Source organism: Periplaneta americana, chromosome 4 (assembly GCF_040183065.1).
Source record: "Periplaneta americana isolate PAMFEO1 chromosome 4, P.americana_PAMFEO1_priV1, whole genome shotgun sequence".
In the NCBI taxonomy this organism is placed as follows: Eukaryota; Metazoa; Arthropoda; class Insecta; order Blattodea; family Blattidae; genus Periplaneta; species Periplaneta americana.
The window spans coordinates 66,420,860-66,444,676 of NC_091120.1; the positions used below are offsets into that span (position 1 = coordinate 66,420,860).

General features: G+C 32.9%; 1 protein-coding gene across 1 annotated transcript in view; it reads left to right on the forward strand.

The window, feature by feature from the left end:
* Positions 1 to 23,817, forward strand: part of LOC138697847 (A-type potassium channel modulatory protein KCNIP2-like) — a 428,016-nt gene that overhangs the window by 264,323 nt on the left and 139,876 nt on the right. Inside the window, exon 4 of the mRNA XM_069823410.1 lies at positions 9,422 to 9,492. Coding sequence (XP_069679511.1) covers positions 9,422 to 9,492 — 71 coding nt within the window. The remainder of the gene's footprint in view (positions 1 to 9,421; positions 9,493 to 23,817) is intronic.

The following is a 23,817-nucleotide window of genomic DNA, read 5'->3' on the forward strand; positions in this document are numbered from 1 at the left end:
CCCTCCCCTACTGTGATAGGTTGGATACTATTTTCCGTGTGCGCGCGCAGCACTGATTACTAAGCACGAAGCTTTGGCACACTCCAGTCCAGTGTTGTCAAATCAGCGGTTTTGTAGTTAAATCTGGTGTTTTCAGGACTATGGTTAGCTATAGAATTTTACCGTCAGCAGCTAGCTATTTATTTGGCGTTTTTTGATGATTCAGGCAAAGGGAGATGATATTTTTAAGTTTTTTTTTCTGTAAAGATGTTATATTGTTTTTATATATGTGCTTGCGGAAAACAACATTAGTTAATCATAAACTAGAGATTAATATGGTATTATCACATTTTTTCATTGAGCGAGTATAAAATATCAATGTTTTATGTTAACTCGATTTCGTAAAACCACGTCCATTTCCTGCCTCATCCATTGTTGTTGTACAAAAGGTATTCCACATTCGTTAAACTCTTAGTCTAATCATGTATGCTTTGTTTTTGTAAATGAATTGATAATTATCTTTAATCATAAAGAGTAGATAATGACATGAATTATTATTTTCATGTATGATAACTTATATTATGATTCATTCATAGTGTTCTGTCCATGGGCAGGTCTTTCACTGCAAACCCAGCATTCTTCAGCCTTTCCTACTTTCTGCCTTCCTCTTTGTCTTCTCATATGATCCATATGTCTTAATGTCGTCTTATATTATATATTATTTAATTTATCATTCCGCATTGTAGTTTATGTAACAGAGAACTTAAAACTTAAAACCAGACTCATTCTTGGCAGGCACGTCTCCAGCTCAGTGTGAAATCAGATTTCGAACGGACTGGTGTGAAGTGTCCAATATATTATTCTTGATCTACTTCATTCAGTTTTGAAGAAACATGCCACGTAAAACTCCAGAGTTTTAGAGATGTGTGAAAAAAAAACGTGTTGAAAGGTCGGGTGGAAAAGTTGCCGGTGATATTTCGAAAGCTCGATGTAAATGATGTAAGGTGATATTGAATGCAAAATATTCCGATTTCATTGTCCATAAGATTTTGCATAGAACATAGAGCCTACGAAGTGATACACACTTTCCATAATTTAGTCTATATATTTATAAAATTCTCCAGTTCCTAAAAGTGTATAGTTTGTATTTCAAATTTGGAAGTGATGTGTTAAGAAAAATTTGGAGTTTTCCAAGTACAGTTTAGCGGTTTTTTTTAGCTTGTGCAGCGGTAAATGGAATTCTGAGTTGGGAACACTGCTCCAGTCACTCCTCCACGCTGTACGTACTCGGCCTGCAGCAACTATAAGCAACATGATTAAAATGTACAGTCAAAGAGGGAAAGAACTAACTGTAGTTGATGCATATAAATACAGGAAGTATTGCAATAACAAAGAAGAAGAGAAATGGAGGTGCATATTGAAAATGTGTAATGCCAAAATAATGACAAGCTGACAACTGTTGAAGGTGATATTCTTTTAATTACAGGAGGAAACCACAACAATGAAAAATATGTAACTGTACACCGTCAGATGATTACAAATGCTGCGAAACGCAAAGCCAATGAAGAAGACTTGTTCGACAAACCTTAAAAATTAATCAGGAGAGAAATCTGCTATTAGTGATGTAGAGTGCAGACTATTTATGGCAGTGGAATGGTGGACGGGAGCTTTGGTGCACTCATATCCGTAGTTGGGAGCGGCGTGTTCCGGAAGACGGATCAGAGCCGCTTCACTGGGGTGTGTGCTCATCAATCAACACGTCACTCCTCCACACAGCATCTCAATCCGAACCCTCACAACTTGATAATTGATGGTTTCTTCCTTTGTTTATAATTGCCTTTCATTTCAGATATAAAAGTTGACCAATTTATTTTCCGACTTCTATTAGCAGAGGCGTCGTTTCTTCTTAGAACTGATTGGTTAACGTAGTATTCTAATTAATATCGACTTGTATAATAGTGAGTAAAATATCCATACTTCCTGACAACGGTTTATCTTCTCTGATTTCAAAAGAAATGCCAACAAGATACGTCGTTAGTAAATGCAAATGCATTGCGTTGCTACGTCGCCAATTATTCCGAATGGAAATTTTGTTTGACAAACCTTGATCGGATTCAGGACATGAGATTTGAGTAGAATTTGCATTAAGCAGAGAATTAAAATGCCTATTTTACTCGTGTGCAAACTCATCAAGTTGAAGAAACCGTTGAATATTAAACAATCAGAGGCATCTATAACTGAAATACTGTCGATTTCATAGTCATTTTTGTTTTGTCGCTAATGTTTCGCAGTAATCTCCAGAAATAAATAAGGAACAATCAACATCAATTTCCTAAACAACAAGCACAACAAATCAATTTACTTTTAATGAACGTCACTTACAGGGTGCGAATTAAGATTTCTGATGAGGAGGGATAGAATCCTAGATAGAGAATACTATATATAAAATTATTTTTATCCTCATTCGATACGGCTCAACGCTTGGTCGCACTGAGTTGGTTGTCCTGCATCTTGATCATAATAATAATTATATCTGTGAACAAGTTGAACTCTTGGGTGTTGTTCTTGACTCTAAGTTGACATGGAAGATCACATTAATGACCTGTATATTAGATTGTCAAGAGTAATCTATTTGTTAAGGAGACTTAGATACCTTGTACCTAAAGGATTTCTTAAAACCCCGTATTTTTCTTTTTTTAATAGTATTATTACTTATGGTATTCTTTTGTGAGGAAATTGTCAGGAAATTGATCAAGTACTTCTTTTGCAAAAAAAAAAAAAAAAAGGCAATACGCATTTTGACTGAATCTGATGTTCACTGCAGACCTTCGTTTATTTCTGAAAGAATTTTAACTATTGTGAATTTGTATATTTGTATTGTTTGATTAAAATTAAGTCAAATTTAAATAGTTAATATCCATATAGCGAGATTCATTATTATGGTACAAGACATAATTATTATCTTGTGACCCCTAGGGTTAGATTAGCCAAGTCTAAACAATGGTTTACATCAATTGCATTGTCTATGTTTAATAAACTTGCTTATAGTGCACATATTGTTAATTTTAATAGATTTAGGTGTGTTATTCGCGACTGGGTAATCAAAAACCCTTTTTATGATATAAATGAATTTATGGAAACTAGTATTGATATAGTGTTTTATTGTGTTTGTATGTTTTATTTTTCTTTTGACTTTGTCTATGTACCTGTGATACCACGACTGTTTTTATCAATAAATCAATAAATCGAACAGGCTTAATATAAGATGTGTAATTCCTAAGTTATTGATTGTTGTCAGTTTTCCGGTGATGATAACACATCAATATTATTTTCTTTGCTTACTTTATACTTTATAAAGTACATATACTCGTATTAAAACAATTATATTTCGTGAGGAGAATAGAAGTTATCCTTGGCAGGGGTGTTAATATGAATTTATGAGGGGGAAATCTCCATCCCCCGTTAATTCGCACCCTCATCACTTCCATAATATTGTAAGTTAATTAAATTTCCATCACTTGACATTTCATTTTCTTTATAACAAATATGAATAGTTATATTATAACTTTGTAGTTAGAGAATTTAACACTAGGTGACGCTATTATCAATTGTAAATAAATATTTTTATTCTTTCTTTAAAACTGAGAATGAAATATGACACGATGTGGGCTAAGTGAATAGTATGCGTTATCGTAATTTAATTAATTGATTATTAACCTATTCGCGAAGAAGTATCATCAAATGTCGCAAGGTTTTCATTTTCTTTGGACAAATTAATCTTTTGTGATATTACCTATGACAATTTCTTTACACAAAGATGGAATTTATTACGTTTCTAATAAAATATAATATTACATTGATACATATTCACATACCTCTGATTGAAGTTCTGTCTGATATGTACATCTATTATCAGGCAGTACATCTCACTTAACGATATGTGTCAGAGGAAGAACAATTATTGTTTGTATACATCTGAAGTCTGATTAGCGTAAGTAATGTGTTACTAGTCAGCGATGTCTACAAGGGGGAAAGAAACTGGCCACCCTACGCTATTATCTCCTGTTTTATTGGGTTATTTTACGACGCTGTATCAACTTCTAGGTTATTTAGCGTCTGAATGATATGAAGGTGATAATGCCGGTGAAATGAGTCCGGGGTCCAGCACCGAAAGTTACCCAGCATTTGCTCGTATTGGGTTGAGGGAAAAACCCCGGAAAAAACCTCAACCAGGTAACTTGCCCCGACCGGGATTCGAACCCGGCCACCTGGTTTCGCAGCCAGACGCGCTGACCGTTACTCCACAGGTGTGGACTATCTCCTGTTGTAGGCCTAGTTGTTTCATAAGTGATGCTTTATTAATGTCATTTTTGGAATTCGAACCTGCTTTTGGACAGTTAACTAAACATCAATAACATATTTACAATTGGTATTTCTGTTAGACAAAGTTGATTTTTAAAGAAAAAAGAACCTAAGATTAAATTCAAAGTACGTTTAAATAACTTTTCCTCTCTAGCATTAATAGTTTACTTCTCATTATAATTTCAATCGCCCTTTCTTCATTTTCGTATTAAGAATAGCCTTTATAGTCGAGATGAATGTAAAATAAAGAGTTGTTAGTTATAGTCGTATAAAAACCAAGAATGTACCGAAAATGTATTGCTTACAACGAAACTATAGAGCAGGAGAGAACTGTTTCGTTCAGTATAGTTCGGTTTTATAAATAAAGTTTTCTATTAACTGTAAATAACTTATATTCCTTGTAGGTAAGAAAAATTAAAGTAAGAAGAACGGTGAACCGGGCTATTTGAACTCTCGGAATAGAGATCTCTCTTTGGCTGCTTTTCACCATGAATACTTAGACTGCGTGTAGCAAGCAGGTGACGTGCTCTACAACAGTGTCTTCCACTTTACTATTCATGGCGTTAGAAGGACGAAGAATATTAATATTTCTGCTCCATAATAGATCCATGAAGTAACGCCCTCTTTTCATAAGTAAAGCGACCTAGTTTCGAAAGTGCGCGCATATATTATATTAAATTATTATATGTGTATGCGCTTGCAAATTTTACTATACAGAATAGTGTACAAAATATACCAAATGCATTCCTTTCGGTAAACACGCCCATAATATTTTTAGAGATATTTTTTTAATTGAATTGAATTGAATTTAACAATTTATGACAGCCCTAGCACTGCGACCTTAAAGATCTATTGCACATCTCCGTCATAATATCCTATAAGTCCAATAGTTTGATGTTCTTCATGAACTGAATCAAAGTACGATAGCTCATCAAGTTTTGGAAAGTGTTTTCCAAAGATGACAGCTCTTTGATCGGCGAGTGCATTGCAGTAGCACAACAGATGAGCTACAGATTCATCTCCCTGTGAACAACGAGCACAGGCTAGATTGATGTTATGGCCCATCTTGTGCAGGTTCTTCTTAAGGGCTTAAGGGCACAGTGTCCTATAAAGAATCCGACTGCCCAGCAAATCTGTTTCTTGCTCAATTTTAATAAATCACTTGACTAGTTTTATCAAAATCTCTTATGAGGGCCTTAGAGTGTCTGCAGTCTTCACTTGAGTTGCAGTAGTTTTTGTGTTTCTTGAGAGCCCAGTTCCTGAAAACTTACTTTATTGGTCTTAGTACTGTCATGGAGACCATACAAGGCCATACATCATATGAGAACCTACAATTTTTTTTAATTAATCGTATGGGGAAAAGAAAATTTTGTCAGATCTTAGATTATCTCTTGCTGTTCCTAATGTATTTTGTTTGATGTTCATAACCAAAAATTGTCCATCTCTACAGGACTGGAATCCAGAATTATGTAAAATAATGGTTGAAAAACAAGAAGTGCTTCAAATACACAATTCAAGATTCATCGAGACAAGTGTTCATATACGGTGGTGCTACATGTTATATTCTTTAAATGAAACTTGTGGCAAAAAAAAAAAGGCAGACCGACCCTTGTAGCTGATTTCAGAGCCTTGTTCACTCCAGAGCACGATATACTGGTAACTAAGACTATCGTGGTTCGAATCCTGCCTGGGAAGGAAACTTTTTTTTGTTCCTTATTCAAATTTATTCCCAATACTTTTCGATTGCAGCGATATGTTACTACTTAATTAACTTATTATTCCCAGAACTTGAATTTTACCAGTAATCGAAAAGTACTGGGAATAAATTTGAATAAGGAACAAAAAAAAGTTTCCTTCCCTGGCAGGATTCGAACCACGAAAGTCTTAGTTACCAGTCTATCGTGTTCTGGAGTGAACAAGGCTCTGAAATCAGCTACAAGGGTCGGTCCGGTTTTTTTGCCACTACTGTACAATTAAAATGTAAAGAAAAACAATTTCTTTACATCTTCTCTAATATTAAAAAAAAACATTAAATAACAGTTGGAGAGATAGAGAGAGGAGAGTAAAATATATTTCAAGGGAAAAAAACAAGGGGGTGGGGCGTATGGCCAAGAAAAGAATTACCATGACAGCACTGTCTTAGAGAGAGATCTTTAGAGTTAAGTATAATCCTTTTTCTTTTTTATTGTAGATTTTCTCATTTTCCACCGTACCGTTAGTCAAGTGGCGACGTCGAATGAAATTTTTGGTAGACAAAGAAGGTTTTTTTTGTTGATGTTTTCTACAGATAACACTTCCCATTATCCATGACATACTAGGTCCACATTTCACGAGCAAAGTCCAAGTGCATGATGGTAAAGTGACTCTCAATTATTTCGGTACGACACTCCAGGAAGGGATTGATTGGATCAGTGACAAAATGTAATCTAAATAAAAGTACACACACTTAGCTTCAGGTGGAGAGGCTTGCATAGTGTGGCAAATGGTAAGGCCGCCTTAGCCTGGCGGGACAATCTGCATGCAACTCGTTCCAGAATGAATGCACAAAAAGCCTGCTTGTACTGACGAGCTTTGGGATACTAAGTATTCCGTCACTGTGACCATATCTAACTCTACCTCTCTTATTTATGTTCCTGCTGGACTTAGTTTGACAAATTGAAAATTAAAAACTACATTACAGTCGCATTGTGCTCTCTTTCTTGTATCCAGTGATACCCACTAGAAATTAGAGAAGAGCCAAAAGAGAGAAACAGTAATTTGCCGAGAGCCACAATGAATTTCTCAGTATTGAAGAATGATGATTTTAGTGAATAAATTATTGGCCTACTACTATTATTATTATTATTATTATTATTATTATTATTATTATTATTATTATTATTATTATTATTATTTGAATATAAAGTAACATAACTAACACGTAGACATTACTGGTATTTTGAAGTTGATGGGCAAACTCTGCTACTCTTCTCCAAAATCATATCAATACGAGCAAGTTGATTTGTTGTTTAATTTCACCTTAGGCATACTCTGTTTTGAGTTTGGAAATTTAGAAAATAAAGAGTCACATACAGCTAGAAGGCACTTTGTAATAATTTTCTCATCCGTAAATGACTTAATTTCTGTTACGTGGTATGATATTACTTTTGTTGTCAATAGTGAAATACATTACTTTTTGTTCTGATATTATGGAAAACTTTTAACATTTTCAGTTGTTCTATCCTTGATTGAGAATATTTTGGATACTTGTTATCAAATTTAAAATGCATGCTATTGTAATGTCTATCAAGATAAAAACGTTTTAAGTGCGGATCTATGTTTATTTCTAAATATGTTACACAAGTAAATGAATTTAATATAGGACAAATATAGTTTGAAAATTTCACAAATTATTACAATGAATTTTACATTTATTTCAATATTGGTTTCTGCAGTCCAGTCAATGTTAAAATAAAATATAGTAGGGTAATATTATGTTTTTGAGGTATTTAATCATAATACATTTGCATCTAGCGAATTTTTAATAATTTATATTGTCATACAATTCTTCCCACGTTACGCCACTGAACAAAACAACTTTATTATCAAAATATGGAGCTAAAGAGCCGTTTAGTCTTTCAAGAAGTTTAAGTTTACTATTGCAAGCAAAAATTACATACATTAACAAAGATTTTAAAATATTATTGTAACATTCGTAAATGAATATTCTTCAAAATTCTAAATTGATTACCAGTCTCATATTCAAATGCATTACAAATGGTTGTATAAATGCAATTGTAACTAAGTCATACCAGAAAAATCAAAATAACCCATTATTATATCAAGACATAATAAACACATGAGACACGACACTACCTTAATTTTAAGGGTATATGTACGTGAACGACCACAAATATTATCATAAAATGCATGCTCTAAATTTCTAAAATTTTAGAAGAAAATGAACTCACAATTGGACAAATATTATAAGGTACCACAACAAGACTTATTAGAACTTAAATATCTAATAAAAGTATAAAAAAGTTACTAATAATATTTTTCAAACCAGTTTTATCAAAGTGTGGGAAAAAAAAAACAAAACAAAATTCTGCAGTTACATCGTTTAGTAACCATAACATTGTTATGGTCTCTCTGACATCTTTAATATTTTTCCTGCATGTAATGAACACTTATTTATGAAAAGTAAACTACTCTCAGACATGTAGAGTTGTTTATTTTAATACAATTAATTTTTTATTTGTCCTATATAAAATATATTAAAATTTACATAATGTTTTCTGACCTAATTTTCCTATTTTCAAAGAAATGGGCATTATTGTAGTCTACCTTTTGCATAAATGCATGTTAAGTCAGTGCACAATATTTCAGAATTCTATCTCTAATAGTTGTGGAGTTATGAAATAAAATGTTTGAAAATTTTCAAAGTCTGGAAAATTCAATTTAACGTAAAAAGTGAATTCAAAAAAAATATTATTACTAATCTTTTTTGTACTTTTTATCAGATGCTTAAGTTCTAATAAGTCTTGTTGTGGTACCGTGTAATTTTTGTGTCCAATTGTGAGTTCATTTCCTTATAAAATTTTAGAAATTTAGAGCCTGCATTTTCTGATAATATTTGTGGTCGTTCACGTACATATACCCTTAAGAAAACAAATACGTAGACACCTACACTGCCAATAATGATGCAGAGTAACCAAAGTTTTCTCCAGTTACACATTATTGCAAAAATTAAAAACAATGCTCAAAAATAATAGTAATAGTAATGTTAGTTCAAGAGACGCAACAAATGTCTTTGAGAGCCGCATGCGGCCCGCGGGCCGCGTAATGACCACCATTTGTATAACTAAAAGCAAGCTTTCAGTCAGTGAAAAACCTATGAGTTCAAACTGTAAACCTAGAAGTCTTCTTATTTCGTTATGCGGCAAACAGAGATCTATATGGAGCAGGTCATGGCCAATAGTGTTTCGTTTATTCTGTTACTCGTACTCTAGTAAGTCAATATAGGGCTGAGATTTTGCCAAGTGCTTATATAGAAGAAAGAGGCAATAAAGTAGACGTATATCTTTTGTTCTGTTTTCAGATGCCAGCCAATACGCCCACTATGTGTTCAATACTATCAAACACAACCAGACGGGAAAAATAAGCTTCGAGGTAAGTACATAGTACGCCTTTACTACTAGCTGGACTCTGTCTTTGTGCAGAGTGGTGTCATATTTTGCTTTGTTTTCTCATCTGTGAAGTCCCTGTGCTTTTCTTGGTCCATATCGGAAATCGTTGAAAGAAAGAAAACAATCTTCTCTCACGGATACAGAAGACACGCTCTTTCAAAGCGAAATCCAAAGAAGTGTATCACGATTTCTTCGTCTTTAATGATAGCCTAGATATTTTTGTTTTCTTATTTTATCGTGATTATTACAGTGGGGAATACATCTTACACAACATTATTTTTAGGAGTATGTATATATTTATGATATTTCGGTACATTTTTTTATATTCTTCATCCTGGATAAAAGATAACCAATATGTTCATTATCTGCAGTTATAATTTTCGGTGGTAAGTATTTTTAAATTGTTCAGGTAAATTCTTAATTATTTACATTTTATCTTTATCTCATAGCTGTATGATTATTTAGACTATTACACTTTTACTACGTCATACTACTTTTTACCAATAAAACAGTACGAAAGGACGTCTTTCAACCAATCATGGTTGCTTATCGCACAATTTTATCACTTCCCTAGCTTTTTGTTTAATTGTATCACTTCCCTAACATTTTTTGTTTTTATCACTACCTTAGCATTGTTTCCTATTTGCCAACATTTAAAACTGCAAATTCTTTACGGTGCTATAAAACATACTTTACGATCGTCATTTATTTCCCAACAAGGATAGTGAACTGAAAATGGCGGCTCCGCTCAAACGTTTTGGTAAAGATAGCATTAGTGAAATAGAATTTTAGTAAGTCAATTAATATCTATTTTATTATATTGGAGTGCTTTATTTCTTCTAATCCTTATATTACTTTCTTCTGTTTTTATCACCTCCCTATCATTTGACTCTTTGTTTGCCAACATTTCAAACTGCAAATTCTTTATGGTACTATAAAACATGCATTGCGATCGTCATTTGTTTACAGCACAGACTGAAAATGGCGGCTCCGTTCAAACATTTTGGTGAAGCTAACATTAGTGAAATAGAATTTCAGTATGTGAATTAATATTTTATTGTATTAGAGTACCTTATTTCTTATAATCTTCATATACTTTCTTCTAATTGTATAATAGTCATTTAAAGCCCATTCGAGTTTTGGTTTTCTTTAGATAAATCAAAACTCTAGTTAAATTACTGTTGTAAAATATGTTTGGTTATTTTTATATTCCATTCTCTTCACTTAATTCTGTCAATTGTTCGGTTCTTATGTCTTGGTTTCTAAAATGGCCAATAGTTCGAAATCCGCTACTTCTCCGAGGTAACTCTAATAAATTATGAAATATACATAGATTCTCTTTTGTTGTTTTTGTTCAAACATTTTCCTTCATACAACAATACTGGAACAGACAATGTCATAAAAACTGAAAACATTGTTTTAATGTTTTTCAAATCCAGAGTTTTCTATATTATTATTCTGTATTAGGCTACATGTCTAAAAAGTATAAAGCATTGTATAATAATGGATTGAGTGAAATTCTGAATACCTAAATTCTTAATAAAATACACAGTAAACATAGAAGAATTGCCTACGCCATAAGTAAAATTTCGGGTTATTATTTATTTATTATTAGTTTATTTTACGAGCTTTATCAACTGCGGTAGTTATCTAGCGTCTGAGTGGAATGAAGGTGAAATGAGTCCAGGATCCAGCGCCAGAATTTACTCATCATTTGCTCTTAATGGGTTGAGAGAAAACTTCGGAAAAAAATCAACCAAGTTACTTAAACCAACTAGGTAACTTACTACTCCAACCAAGATCTGAACCTTAGCCCGCTCGTTTCATGGTCAGATATGCTACATGCTAACCGTTACTCCGTAGCCATTACTTGAAGAATGTGATCCCAAAACGCGGTCAGTCCATTTTTATGAAAGGACTGGGCTAGTTCTTTTCATCCACCAATCTACGGACTGAGCGAGTTTTCAAGTAACATGTACAATAACACTAACTTTTTAACAAGGATTGGCGTTGTTTTGGAAGAAAAGAAGCCTAAATTATAATGAGAGGTATCTAAAAGCTCGTATATACAGAGTGTTTCACGAAGATTATGCAATACTCTAGGATGTGATTTTTGGCATTATTCTGATGAAAAAAAAAAGTTCATATAAACATGTCACATTTTTTTAAATTGAGTGAGTTGCGTCCTCCTGAATGTTAAACATAAACGTAGATATTATGAAGGTTTAAGCATTTAAATTATTTACAACAATGGTACTGGGTGTATTATAAGTTCATTAAAGAACATTCACGTTATTACTCACCTAAAAATCTATATTAAAGCCGGTTTTCAAATACCTCACCTTCTGCAGTAATACACGTAGCCGCCCGAGTGTGAACTGAGCGCGCCTCATTCCCTAACTTCCTTTGTTCGAATGCTAGGTAGATACGTTGTACCAGTGTTGAGTTATCTCTAACCCTGACCCTGATGTCACGAGATTTTGTGTCGTTGCTATCACCTGTACTGTAACACATACAGCTCCAGACGTCCAGAGAGAGAGAGAGAGAGAGAGAGAGAGAGAGAGAGAGTTCACAAGACTGCGTGTTACGGAAGAAAGAAACGTGATTTTATCCGAAACTATTCATATATATGAAATTTTTTCATCAGAATAATGTCAGAAATCACATTCTAAAGTAGGCTATTGCACAATCTTCGTGAAACACCCTGTATGTATAAATCATAAAAATAGCCGAATGGACTGACCGAGTTTGGGATCACACTATTCAATTCGGGTATAAAATAGAGCATAAAAGACCGAGAAAGTTATGGAACGGAACGTTGAAGAACTACTTTCTGGATTAACTTTTTGGAGTGACCTTGAACTGAAAACTATTTAAAGAATAAATAAACACTATTTGGATAAGCTTACCTACTTTGTTGTGGCATCCAAAGTTATCGAATCTATAACCGTCTATTTTCTGCTGATGCATATGTATGAAAAGTGTAATTTACAATACACCAGTGAAGGATGAAATCGATTACGTACCCTGCCCACATTACAAAAGCAGCAACTGTTATCAGGGGATACGTCTGCATTTTCCAGCCGATAAGGTAATTCTCCCGCGCCACTAGACTTTTGCACAGACGTTAGCGATCTTTCCTTTAAATATTCAATCTAATTTATCAATTATAATAAAATGAAAGAATATTGCTATTGTTTTCTTTCTTATTAGTTATTATAAATCACGTCTTAATATACGGATTATTTAATGATGTGCAGTAGACTTATGACTACTGAACAAAATAACTATGTCACGCTGTCCCATACGACCCCAAAAAGTTTCTTCAGATAGCTTTTGTTAACCCTATTTTGGGACTGGAAGAAAAGAACTTCGTAAAGAATGAAGTTACTGTGATAGTAAACTGGCAGAAAAGTTACATTCTTATATCTGAAAAAAAAAATATATATATATATATATATAAAGATAGAATCTATTAGAAAAATTTACACATCAATTCTATAAATGTATACTTCGTTTTCTTAATCAGATAATAAATTTGACTTAGTAACTAAGTGTCTCTGCAGCTCATCTCTGGAACTCTCTACCACAACATGTCAGAGACTGTCGGACATTGTCTAGTTTCAAAAATAAATTAAAATTACACTTTTTGAATTAGATTCCTTTCAGTTATAAGCCCTTTTCTCTGCCATAGTTTTGTAAAAATATAGGCTATATATTTCTTTTTCCTTCCTTTCCCCTCTTTGTTCTTTTTATCAGTCGATGAATTTATTATCATAGCCTTTTTATCGTGAATTTTATTTAATTTTTGTATTTATTTTCTTTTATATTACTATTTTATTACATTCCATTTTGATATATTCTTCCTTACGTTTTTCCATATTAACCATTTGTACTAAATGAGTTGCTTTCACTATATTCCAATGTATTTTACTTTCTTTTTTTTTCCTATTATGGTATTATTTTCATGTTGTTTAGTGTCGATTTTATTATGCTATTATTATTTTTTTTTGTAATATGCTAGTATTCTGTTCTTTAACTTTTTGTTAAATTTTAACTGCTTGTATAATTTGTGACCTGGTAGAGTGTAAGAGAAGGCCCTATGGCCTTAATTCTGCCAGTATAAATAAAGAACTATTATATTATTATTATTATTATTATTATTATTATTATTATTATTATTATTATTATTATTAAGTGTCTGTAACTTCCCTTTTTATAAGTTCTTCAATGAAATTATCTCTTAGACAGATTACTGTTTTATATTTGAGGATTTGAAGTAAATAAGGACCTAAGTGTCATTTTCGTGAAAATTCTGTTGTTTTTATTGGAATACTGACCTACAATCATGATAGTTAGCATCTCTTACTTCTATTAACCATATGTTACTGGCATTACAGAGTAGGCGAACTTTCAAAGTTTTTAGTAATACAACTCTAGGAGACCTGTTACAAGTTTAGAAACGTAAAAAGAAAAAATCGAGGAAGACTGTAACAGCCGCAGATTTTATACGTGAATACGTCTCTCGGGATGGGATGTTAATTTTAAGGTAAGTTATCCGTTGTTTTCACGCCCGCTCCTATTTTCGCTACTTATGACTCGATATTTTCTCTCTTTACTCAAATTCACTCGCGAATGTTTCCAATTTAACTTGTCGACTGCTGGTTGTTGCTCAATTGAGATTGCAGTCTTGTTCGTTATTAATCGTTTGACATCACTGCGAATGTTCTATTGATTCGCATTCTCGAGTTACACTCAATCGGCTGCCGCGCGACTTGCCAATTCGTACCTCAACTTCACTCATCCGCGTATCAATAGCTGACGTCACCCGCTCCTACTCAAGATCACGTTGGACACATTGATCTTTCATCTGTCCATTGCCGCTTATTTCATTGGAATATGTCATGTAGTTTAGAAATTACGAGTATATGCGCGATAAACTGGCCCGAAACAGTGTTGATCGTCTTTCTTTCATGGCACCATATTATTGGACTTGTATTCACGTCAAAAATAGCACAAAGTTGAAAAATCTAAATTTTCTTTCCAGGAAATTGCCTTGAAAACTGAATTATCATGGTTAAAATATATTTTATGTAGCATTCTGTGCTCTATAAAATGAGTAACTTGAAAGATGATATGACCATGTAATACTCGCTGCACTGTAGAAATTGTAGTCCCCGAGTAGAAAAGAAAAATGTAATGAACTATACAGGGATACTCTTTAAATGATACATGGAAGAAGATTTCAGTCCTCACAGACTTAATCAGGATGCTGTTTAATAATTCACTTCGGAGCGACGTTGACCCGCTACTTAGGTGGAAGGAAGAGCAAGGGAGATGGGACGCAACTCCATGTGTATAAAAAATAAAACAGCTTGAGCATTTCTTACACAACATTATAACTTTTCGTAATGGGCGACTGAATTCACAGGAACTACAATCATGGTCAGTTAATCCTATTTTCAATAGCGTACATTCTGTAATTTTGTGACTTATTGAACGTAGCCTATCATAACTTATTTTTATGGTTCATATGAGGAGACAAAGAGGAAGGCAGAAAATACGAAAGATTGGAGAAAGCTGGGTTTGCAGTGAAAGACCTGCCCTTGGGCAACACACTGAATGAAATGAAATGAAATAAAATAACTTCTTTCAGTTACAACTAATATATAAGGTTAAAATAATTGAAAGTGATTTCATCTTATCTGCCTGTCCATTTGCTTTAGCCATAAATTATCTTGGTTATCTCTGAAAGTAAGATTTGGGATCACAAGTGAGGAAGGAAATATTGTAATTAAATTAGTAAAAAAATTAATTATCTGTTTATTAATTAATTTACTCCTTTATTCGTTTATTCGTTTACATATTAATTTATATATATTATTTACTCAACTATTTATTTATTTGCTTATTTGTTAGTATATTTATTCATTTATATATTCATTCACTCATTAATTCATTTATTTATTTATTCGTTTGCTTATTTATTCATTCACTTATATATTTATTTTTATTTGTTTATTTATTTATTTATTCATTTATTTATTTATCTATTTATTTATTTAACATTCTCCTTTACAATTTATAATATACATGCTTGTATAATCTTACAAAGGTGTTTTTCGCACCTACATATAGTTTAATAGTTTATATTACATGTCTAAGAACAATATATGTAGACAAGGTCAGCAAAATTTAGAGACTGTTCCCGGGAAACGAAGATGTCCGATAATCTTACTTTAATCCCAACACGAAACTTAGTTTCAACTCGTAAGTAAAGAACTAACTAGCATGTTGTTCAAATAACGTGTTGCAACAGCGCTTGGCTTCTTGTTAAGTGTCCTGTGCCGATACGCATCACTAGCTGCAGCCAGTACAGACACTATAACCTCTATAAACTGGCTAAAACATCACTGAATGATCAGCAGAAACCATGGAAACGTTCATTTTCTATGTGAAGCAGAAGTAAATGCTTATTTGTACAGAACATATTATAATAAAATGCTAAATATGCGAGTTGCGTGGAAATAACAGACGATTATGCTATGAGGAGAACAATATTTTAACAACATAAAATAACAACGGCAGTGGGGAAAAAGAAAAGATTATGTTCATGTTAATAATGACTTTGTTAGCCTCTGGATCACCGCGTGTACTGTAAAATCATGTCTAAAAAGAAGCACTTAAAAATATATGGAGTAACATAATTTTAATAAAATATGTTACATGAAACAATAGAACATATATTTAGATATTTCGTCTTGTGCAAGATATTTTCCCAAACAAGAAATTTGGTAATCAGAAGATCTTGAATGCAGATTCCAACATGTAGGCGGCAATAAACAATATGCCACGACTTAGAAACGTATACGAAATACGCATAAAATTGGAAAATGAAGACAACAGAAAGGGGTAACTGTAATATGTATTTAAAAAAAATAGCTCTTTGATACAATAAAATACACTTCGCTGTATTCAAGTGATGTAAAATGCCTTATATTTCCCATTTTTTCCAGTTGTTTTATTAGAAAGAAGATTCGAGAGATCAATGAAAAACAAGGAGTGCAATATTTATTATCCTAGCGATTGATGGTCTGATTTCAGAAATGGAATAAGTAAATCCTTCGTGATTCTATGCCTAAATGGTTAAATTACTTCGGTCACTATTCAGTTACTTAGTTCAGAATTTAAAGATAAAATTATACAAAATTAATATACTTTGTTTGCTATAAAACTTCGTTACAATTTTAAAAAATCAATTACTATTCTAAAATGTGTTACATAAGCATTAACCTTATAGGAAATCTACTTGATGTTAAAATTTTATTCACGGAGACCTTTGTTTACACCGACAGTTACCCCTGCACATATGTCTTAAATTGCAAGCCATTTTTTCTTTTTACATGCGAACATAAAAGAATATATGATGCTGTATCCGTATGAAAAAATTTTTAGTGTGGGCTTAAGTTTAAATTTCCCGGCCCATATTGTTCCATATGAAGTTTTATTTACTGTGCATGAAAATAAAACTTTAAAGAACAAGCAGCATACATATACATTGAAATAAAAGTAGTTGTAGAATAAAACTAAGTTCATAGAAGTTGTGACGTGCCGTCAAATAATTTTGTTGTCGACTACTTCGAAAATACCCATTCTGGACTTAGAGTAATTAAAATAATAATACATTTAAATTATAAAGGAGTCGTTTTCAGCCAGTAGGAATTTTATTTTTACTTTCATTAAAATATACCAGCCTTTCCTTTTGTATTTGTACACTCAATGAACTTACTATAATAAAAAGTAAGATATTTCACTTCATTTACAAAATTGTATCATTCAACTATATGCAAATGTACTAGAATGTTATTAAGGTGGGATGGATTAGGTTTAGTTTCTTATTGTTTAGTAATTAATTATCAAAATATTAAGTTTTATAATGCTTATAAATTTGTCAACATACTTTCCGCATATAAATGCTGCAGACTATTTATAAGGGTATATATCCATCATATCCAATATAAAGCTATTCTGAATAAAAAATAAATAATCATTAACTCGCAAGACTGATGGTAGGACTTTTTTAACATGGCGATTGAATAACGTGCTAATTAATTACCCCTGGACCGATGCCAACATTATTGTTTTGTAATATCTGTTATTAACGACTTTGCTAGCGTTACACTAGTTTGATAAGTTGGCACCCTGAAAGTAAAGATTATTGCATGTGACTCAATTAAGTAAATTAAAATGTCATGTTGAAAATTCAGATAAGTTAAGATTGTAATATAAAAATAGTTTTGTACAATTTCCAGTCAATAACTCATCTAAAATGTGAAAGCAGAATGAATTCTGTTACATCACATTAAAAGTGTATTTCACTAATTATATTATATTATGTATCACAAATATTTTCGACTATTCATATAAGTCATCTTCAGGTGAAATAGTAAGGCAGACAAAAACAAATTGAACAAAGGTGAAAGCAATACAATGAATAAAAACACATACGTAATTCAAACCAAGCATGCTCATTTTAAAGATAAGTGTGGTTTTGAGTCATGGCATCATACATAGTATTAAGTTAAAAACAATCAGATAAAATAAACAATCAAATGAAGTAAGGCTACACTTAGAATAATTACTTATTGTATGAAAACATATCAATTTGTGTGCCAGTGTTTAAAAGTTAAGATAAGTTTAAAATAGACTGGAAGCTTAGAAGGCATATTATGTCCATTAATGATGTAGTATTCAAGAGGTGAATACTTTGAGAAGTGGGCACTATATTTGTACTTTCCCAATCTCTCGCAGCAATGAGTGGCAATAATATAATAAGTATGCGGCAGGAGCTTTCAGATGTTGCAGCCTTCTCATCGTTGTAACGCAATAATAGTAATATGCGTTACAAGAGCGGTATGTTGAAGTTTTCATGTTCGAGGAAAAGTTTGAAAAAGCGAAACGTAGTTGAGCTTTTTTAATTTCCGAGAATTGAAAGAAAACATACCGCTCGTGTATCGTACATTATTTTGTGCGAAGATCGTTTATTACATACCTGAAAAAGGAATTTCTAATTAGTTGCAATGAAATCTCCATCTTGGTTTCTGTTCAATGACGGCAAATTTGCAAAACAAAAATATCTATCTTCAACATTGTTGCTTTAAAATGTTTTCTGTGTTTACTATACTCCAGCAGGCCGTGATATACGTCTGTCTTTTTTCCCCCCAGTCTATAAATGCGAACTTAAAACAAACGGTAAGGTTATGTAATGATTAATTTTTCATTTTAATATTTTAACAATATTATTTATATAACATATTGCAGTAATAACATCGGCAAGTTTAATTTTTCCGGTCTTGTTGATTTTTTCACTGCTTCCTTAATGTTATTTGCATCACGAATGCAGTAACTTTAGTGGAGTTGTAGAGTTTACTTAATTGTTGCAAATATTTAAAAACAATAATTAACATTGCAATTTAGGTGAAATTGCAGTGGTAAGTTTCCAATTTATAATTATTAATATATTGAACGTCTCTAAAAAATAATATGTTAAAAGCCTAAAGCAGTAAAATCAATATGTCACTTAAGCGGTAAGAAGAAGGAAATTGTTATATGTGTTAGGTTGGGAATACTGAATGTGGAATTTTACACTTTCCGCGGATTGGTTTTGTGCGGAAACCAAGCAAATACTGACGATCTCGTATCGTTATTTCTTGCTACTAGGAAATCTGACGGCAAACTTACTGCAGTGAATAAGAGACAGAATGCTACTATTCAGACCTGAATGCATGTGTGAATTCGTAAGTAAGCTGGCGATGCTCTGTTGCCAAACTTTTCTAATTAACCACGTACTTACGCATAATATGTTTTATTATATTTATTTTACTGCATTCTATAGACCACTTAAATCTGCACAGCTATATCACTTTCACTCTGTATATTTCTTTCTTCTAGCAAGTGGTTCGTGGAACTTCCACTCTTAACCTGTTGAGTTCTAGCGCTAGTGACGTACACGAGTTACCTGCCACATCACATGAAAGCCAAGGTCGAATTTTACTTCTCAACTCAATCACGATTGTCGTAGTCCAAGAGCGAGAAGTGTACATCAGTTTTTTATGTGCATACGTAGCTCCTCACACTACTCATGCTGGCTTAGAAGCGACGGAATGGCACGGTCGAATTCACGTGTTACAGCTTCGTTCTAGTCCGTTGGAACTGCAAACGTTTCAAAGGTCAACACTGTTGTTAAAACAAAATCGACAAATACATTTGAAATTGTGCACAATCTTCCCACTACAAGTTTTCGTAGCCACATCTGAAAAAGATATGTTAATTATTATAGAATCAATGTGTAAAACATGTTCTTATCTACATAATTTACGCAGAAATTTCTACCTTTGTAAAACTGAACGCAAGAAATTAATTTTGAGTCGTCCATTAATTGTGAAAATGAAGAAATAATACTTTTTAAAATTGTATCCCTGATTGCTCTTCCGTTCTCTTTCTATAGTAAATTTAAATTAAATCACACAACTAGTGTCTAATCAGTTCGCTGATCTACCTTCCCATAAAAGGAACTTGTATCCGATTTTCTTCAGTCGTCTTTGGTAGTCGAGTGACCACCATTCTATCCGTTGTATATGAGTTTTACGAGTGCAAACCCTGCCGAGAGAGATGGATTGTGAAGGGCGATACAATTCTCTGCATGGCTTCTCGTGGGAAGGAAATAAAGTTAGGAAGACCATGTCATAGATTACAGCACTAAAACGAGCCAACCGGGCCCTTGATAATTCGTTCTACGCAATGTCGAAATTTGTAGGAAGTACAATGAATTTATTGTTATTATTATTATTATTATTATTATTATTATTATATTTAAATTTATTTAATTTAACATTAGTAGAACCATGTCCGTTGAGTTAGCTCTGGTAGCGTGTCTGCCTCCAGACTAGCCGGCCCGGGTTCGATTCCCGACGGAGTCAGAAATTTTCATTTAAAGTTTGTACCTCGGAACTAGGAGAGATGTCGGTGCACAACTTCTAATCACTAAATTGTGCACCAATATTCCTGGGTTAAATTACAAATCTGTCCGTAGTGCATATGAGGAGAAGGCATATGTCACAGTTGATAGTGATTTGTCCGTCGGATGGGGACGTTAAGCCTGGCGGCCCCCTCGGTGCTATTCGACAGGAGTAGGCTACGTGCCGGTACCGGGTTTCGCCTTCTCCCTTCCTCTTCCTTAGATATTACCTGGGTAGTATGCGGAAATTTCTGTCGATTGTCTTTTCCCCCTTTTTCCTCAAGAATTCCACAGTACGCTTCTGTCCTGTTTGTAACACTACATACTAAATCAGTCAATTAGTCGCCGTTACTCACCAAAAAAGAAATCGAAATTTGACCCGGGCAGAACTTGAGAAGTTTGCGGAACAAACGTTGCAGGGACGTTTTTCTCAATTTTTTGTTTTCTCTACTATCCCAAAGCACTAAATCTCCATGTATACTTCGGACATAGTGCACACATTGACTACCGCATAGTTGAGATTGTATCTTGCGTAAGGCATTATCGTTTGTTCGTTATTAGTGTGATATTTTGTGTTGACTTAGATCAGTGATGTCAAAGCAAGCGCATTTTTTTGACATTGACATCGTGCGCGGGCATCAAGCGCTAGGTATGGAAGGAGGAAGGATTATGTATATGAATAAGCAGCCTGTTGGATTAAGAAAGCAGTGGTACACAAACTTCAAACGGAACGTGAAATTTTATGTCGTTATTTTTATATGGCTTCTTTCTGTATGAGATTATGATATATTGTCTGTAAAGCAAAAGTATACTAACACTAATTTCTTAATATAGAAGTTGTGTTTTAAACGTTAATAACATAATAAAGAGTTAAGAAGGAATATTCACTTAAATTCCATAGTAGTACAATTATACAGTACCAAGTGAATTAAACACATCATTCATAAAGAAAGTGATATCCCAAGGAAAGAGATTGAGTCTGACATAATAAGTTGGAATTATTGATCTTGATGATATCATTAGCCTTATAAAAGTAATCAATAAACTAATCAAAACAATATTATAGTGCAAAGCAAAGTTACCTAGGTATTGTATAGGCCTATGTTTTAACTGTAACATTTTCCATAACAAAACTCTTATCGCATTATGCTTTTAAGGTGATATTGGTGCTCAGCTTCCTATCATCAGAATATTAAATCATTTTCTCGAATTCTGCTGAAGCTATAGATCTGACGTTTTACCAACACATGGGCACATATCTTCTGTTTATGATGTAACAGTAGTTGCTTTGTTAATTCATTTGCTTACAACAGTTTCCACGTGAATATTTTCAAAATGTTCAAAACATCATCTTCAGTAATACGTATTTAGGATATATTAAATTTACGAAAACATTGTTTCAATAGCTGTAAGGCTACTAAATAAACATATCTGAAAATTTCACTTTTCTGTAAAAAAAAAAAAGTTGAGAAAATATTCCTTTTGAATAAAAACAAACTTGTGAAAAATGAGCATTAAAATTAAAACTTACATTCTTATAATGCATTTATACATCTCAGACAAATCTAAAAATTAACATGGATATAGTTTTAATAAACTTCCCTTTATCCCTTGAATCAGTGCTGGCTATCCCTGTACATAGCTCGATCAAGCGGCATATACTACCTCTATCGTCTGTCTCTTTCCTTTCCTCTGTAAAGCGCTCAGGCTCTCCTGAGCTCTAAAGCGCGCGCTTGCGCCTATGGGCATCAGTTGACACGACTGACTGAGATTATGGATCGGCAACGTGCTAACCCTACGTCATGAGAATCCACCGCATGTTCGTTTAGTGTGAAGTCGAAAAACTGTAAGTACCTAACGAATAAAGAGAATATCCTAACAATGGAATGAACTTCCTTGACACAGACATTTTAGGAAACTCAGTACACACTTTGATTAGTTCATTCGTGAGTCGGATACCAGATCAGAACATTCTACTTCTTCTGCAATGAAGCACTGCAACTCTGTTCATAATGTGTGCAATGTGGATGTAACTGATTTCAAGGGATTTAATGAAAGAGTCGTATCTAAAATCGTTCTGCTTTGAGGCTTTCTCCATTACCTGCAGAATTAGTTGTCTCTTCGAAAAAGTTGAACGTGTTCATCGTAATGGAAAACACGATTGGTCGAGTGGCTAATCATTTATGATGCTGTAATGCAGTTATTATTTCGAAAAGCAAACTACCCTATTACAAAACAGATTCTGAATACCGCTGATGTGTGGGTTCAGTTATATCTAGAAATTAAAGTAAAAGCTTTAATGTTATTAAATTTACGTATGTTGGATGATGAAATTTCATTATTAAGATTTCAAATATGGCAATTTCGTTTTTATTTCAGAGCTTTTTATTTGTAAAATGGTTTGTACCACTGTGGCCTTGCCTGTGTGAGTGTGTGCAGAAGAGTAGAACAATCTTGTCAGGCAACAAATTAGATTTCATATAATACTGTGCAGAGACCGTCTGTCTAAAAAAAATATGACTAATTGCTTTCCAGCACAATATATATGAGAGAATCTTCGTCAGATTCCAATTTTAGCCGCGTACAGCTGTAGGCCTTTATTCATTTTTCATTACAATTTACTCGCCTTTGTCAAAATACTAAATGTCTACTGATAAAAGTTTTATTCTGCTGAAACTTTACTGTTTTGTGAGTCACTCTTGTCGCGTTGAAGTATACGTAAGTCTGTGGATATGTTGTAAAATAATTACTTAATTTGTGCAATCTGCCTACATAATTTCAATGCCAGGCCACTGATTTAAACTATCACTACTGATTTAAACTATCACTGTCTACATTGTTACTCCTTCCTTTAGACATCATCCCGATAGTGCTGTATTTTCAAAATTGTCTTATAATAATCTCTTTCTATTATCTAATATTATTTGAAATATATTAACATTCTATGTATTTTAGCTTAATTCTGCTACACAGTTTATTTTTGTGTTTAATTAATAGTTCATAGTATTTTGTTGTTTAATTCGTAAATAACTCTTGTATACATGTAACTCTCATCTAAATCAAATTGTTGAATTCTTTGTAAGTTCATGCATATGTATATACACTTTTTGCTGGTTGAGTGGAAGAGAAGGCCTTACGGCCTTAACTCTGCCAGCTAAAAAAATTATTATTATTATTATTATTATCATTATTATTATTATTATTATTATTATTATTATTATTATTATTATTATTATTATTAGGAAATTAATTATGTTTCAACATTGGATTTAGTCAGTTATTTAATGACGT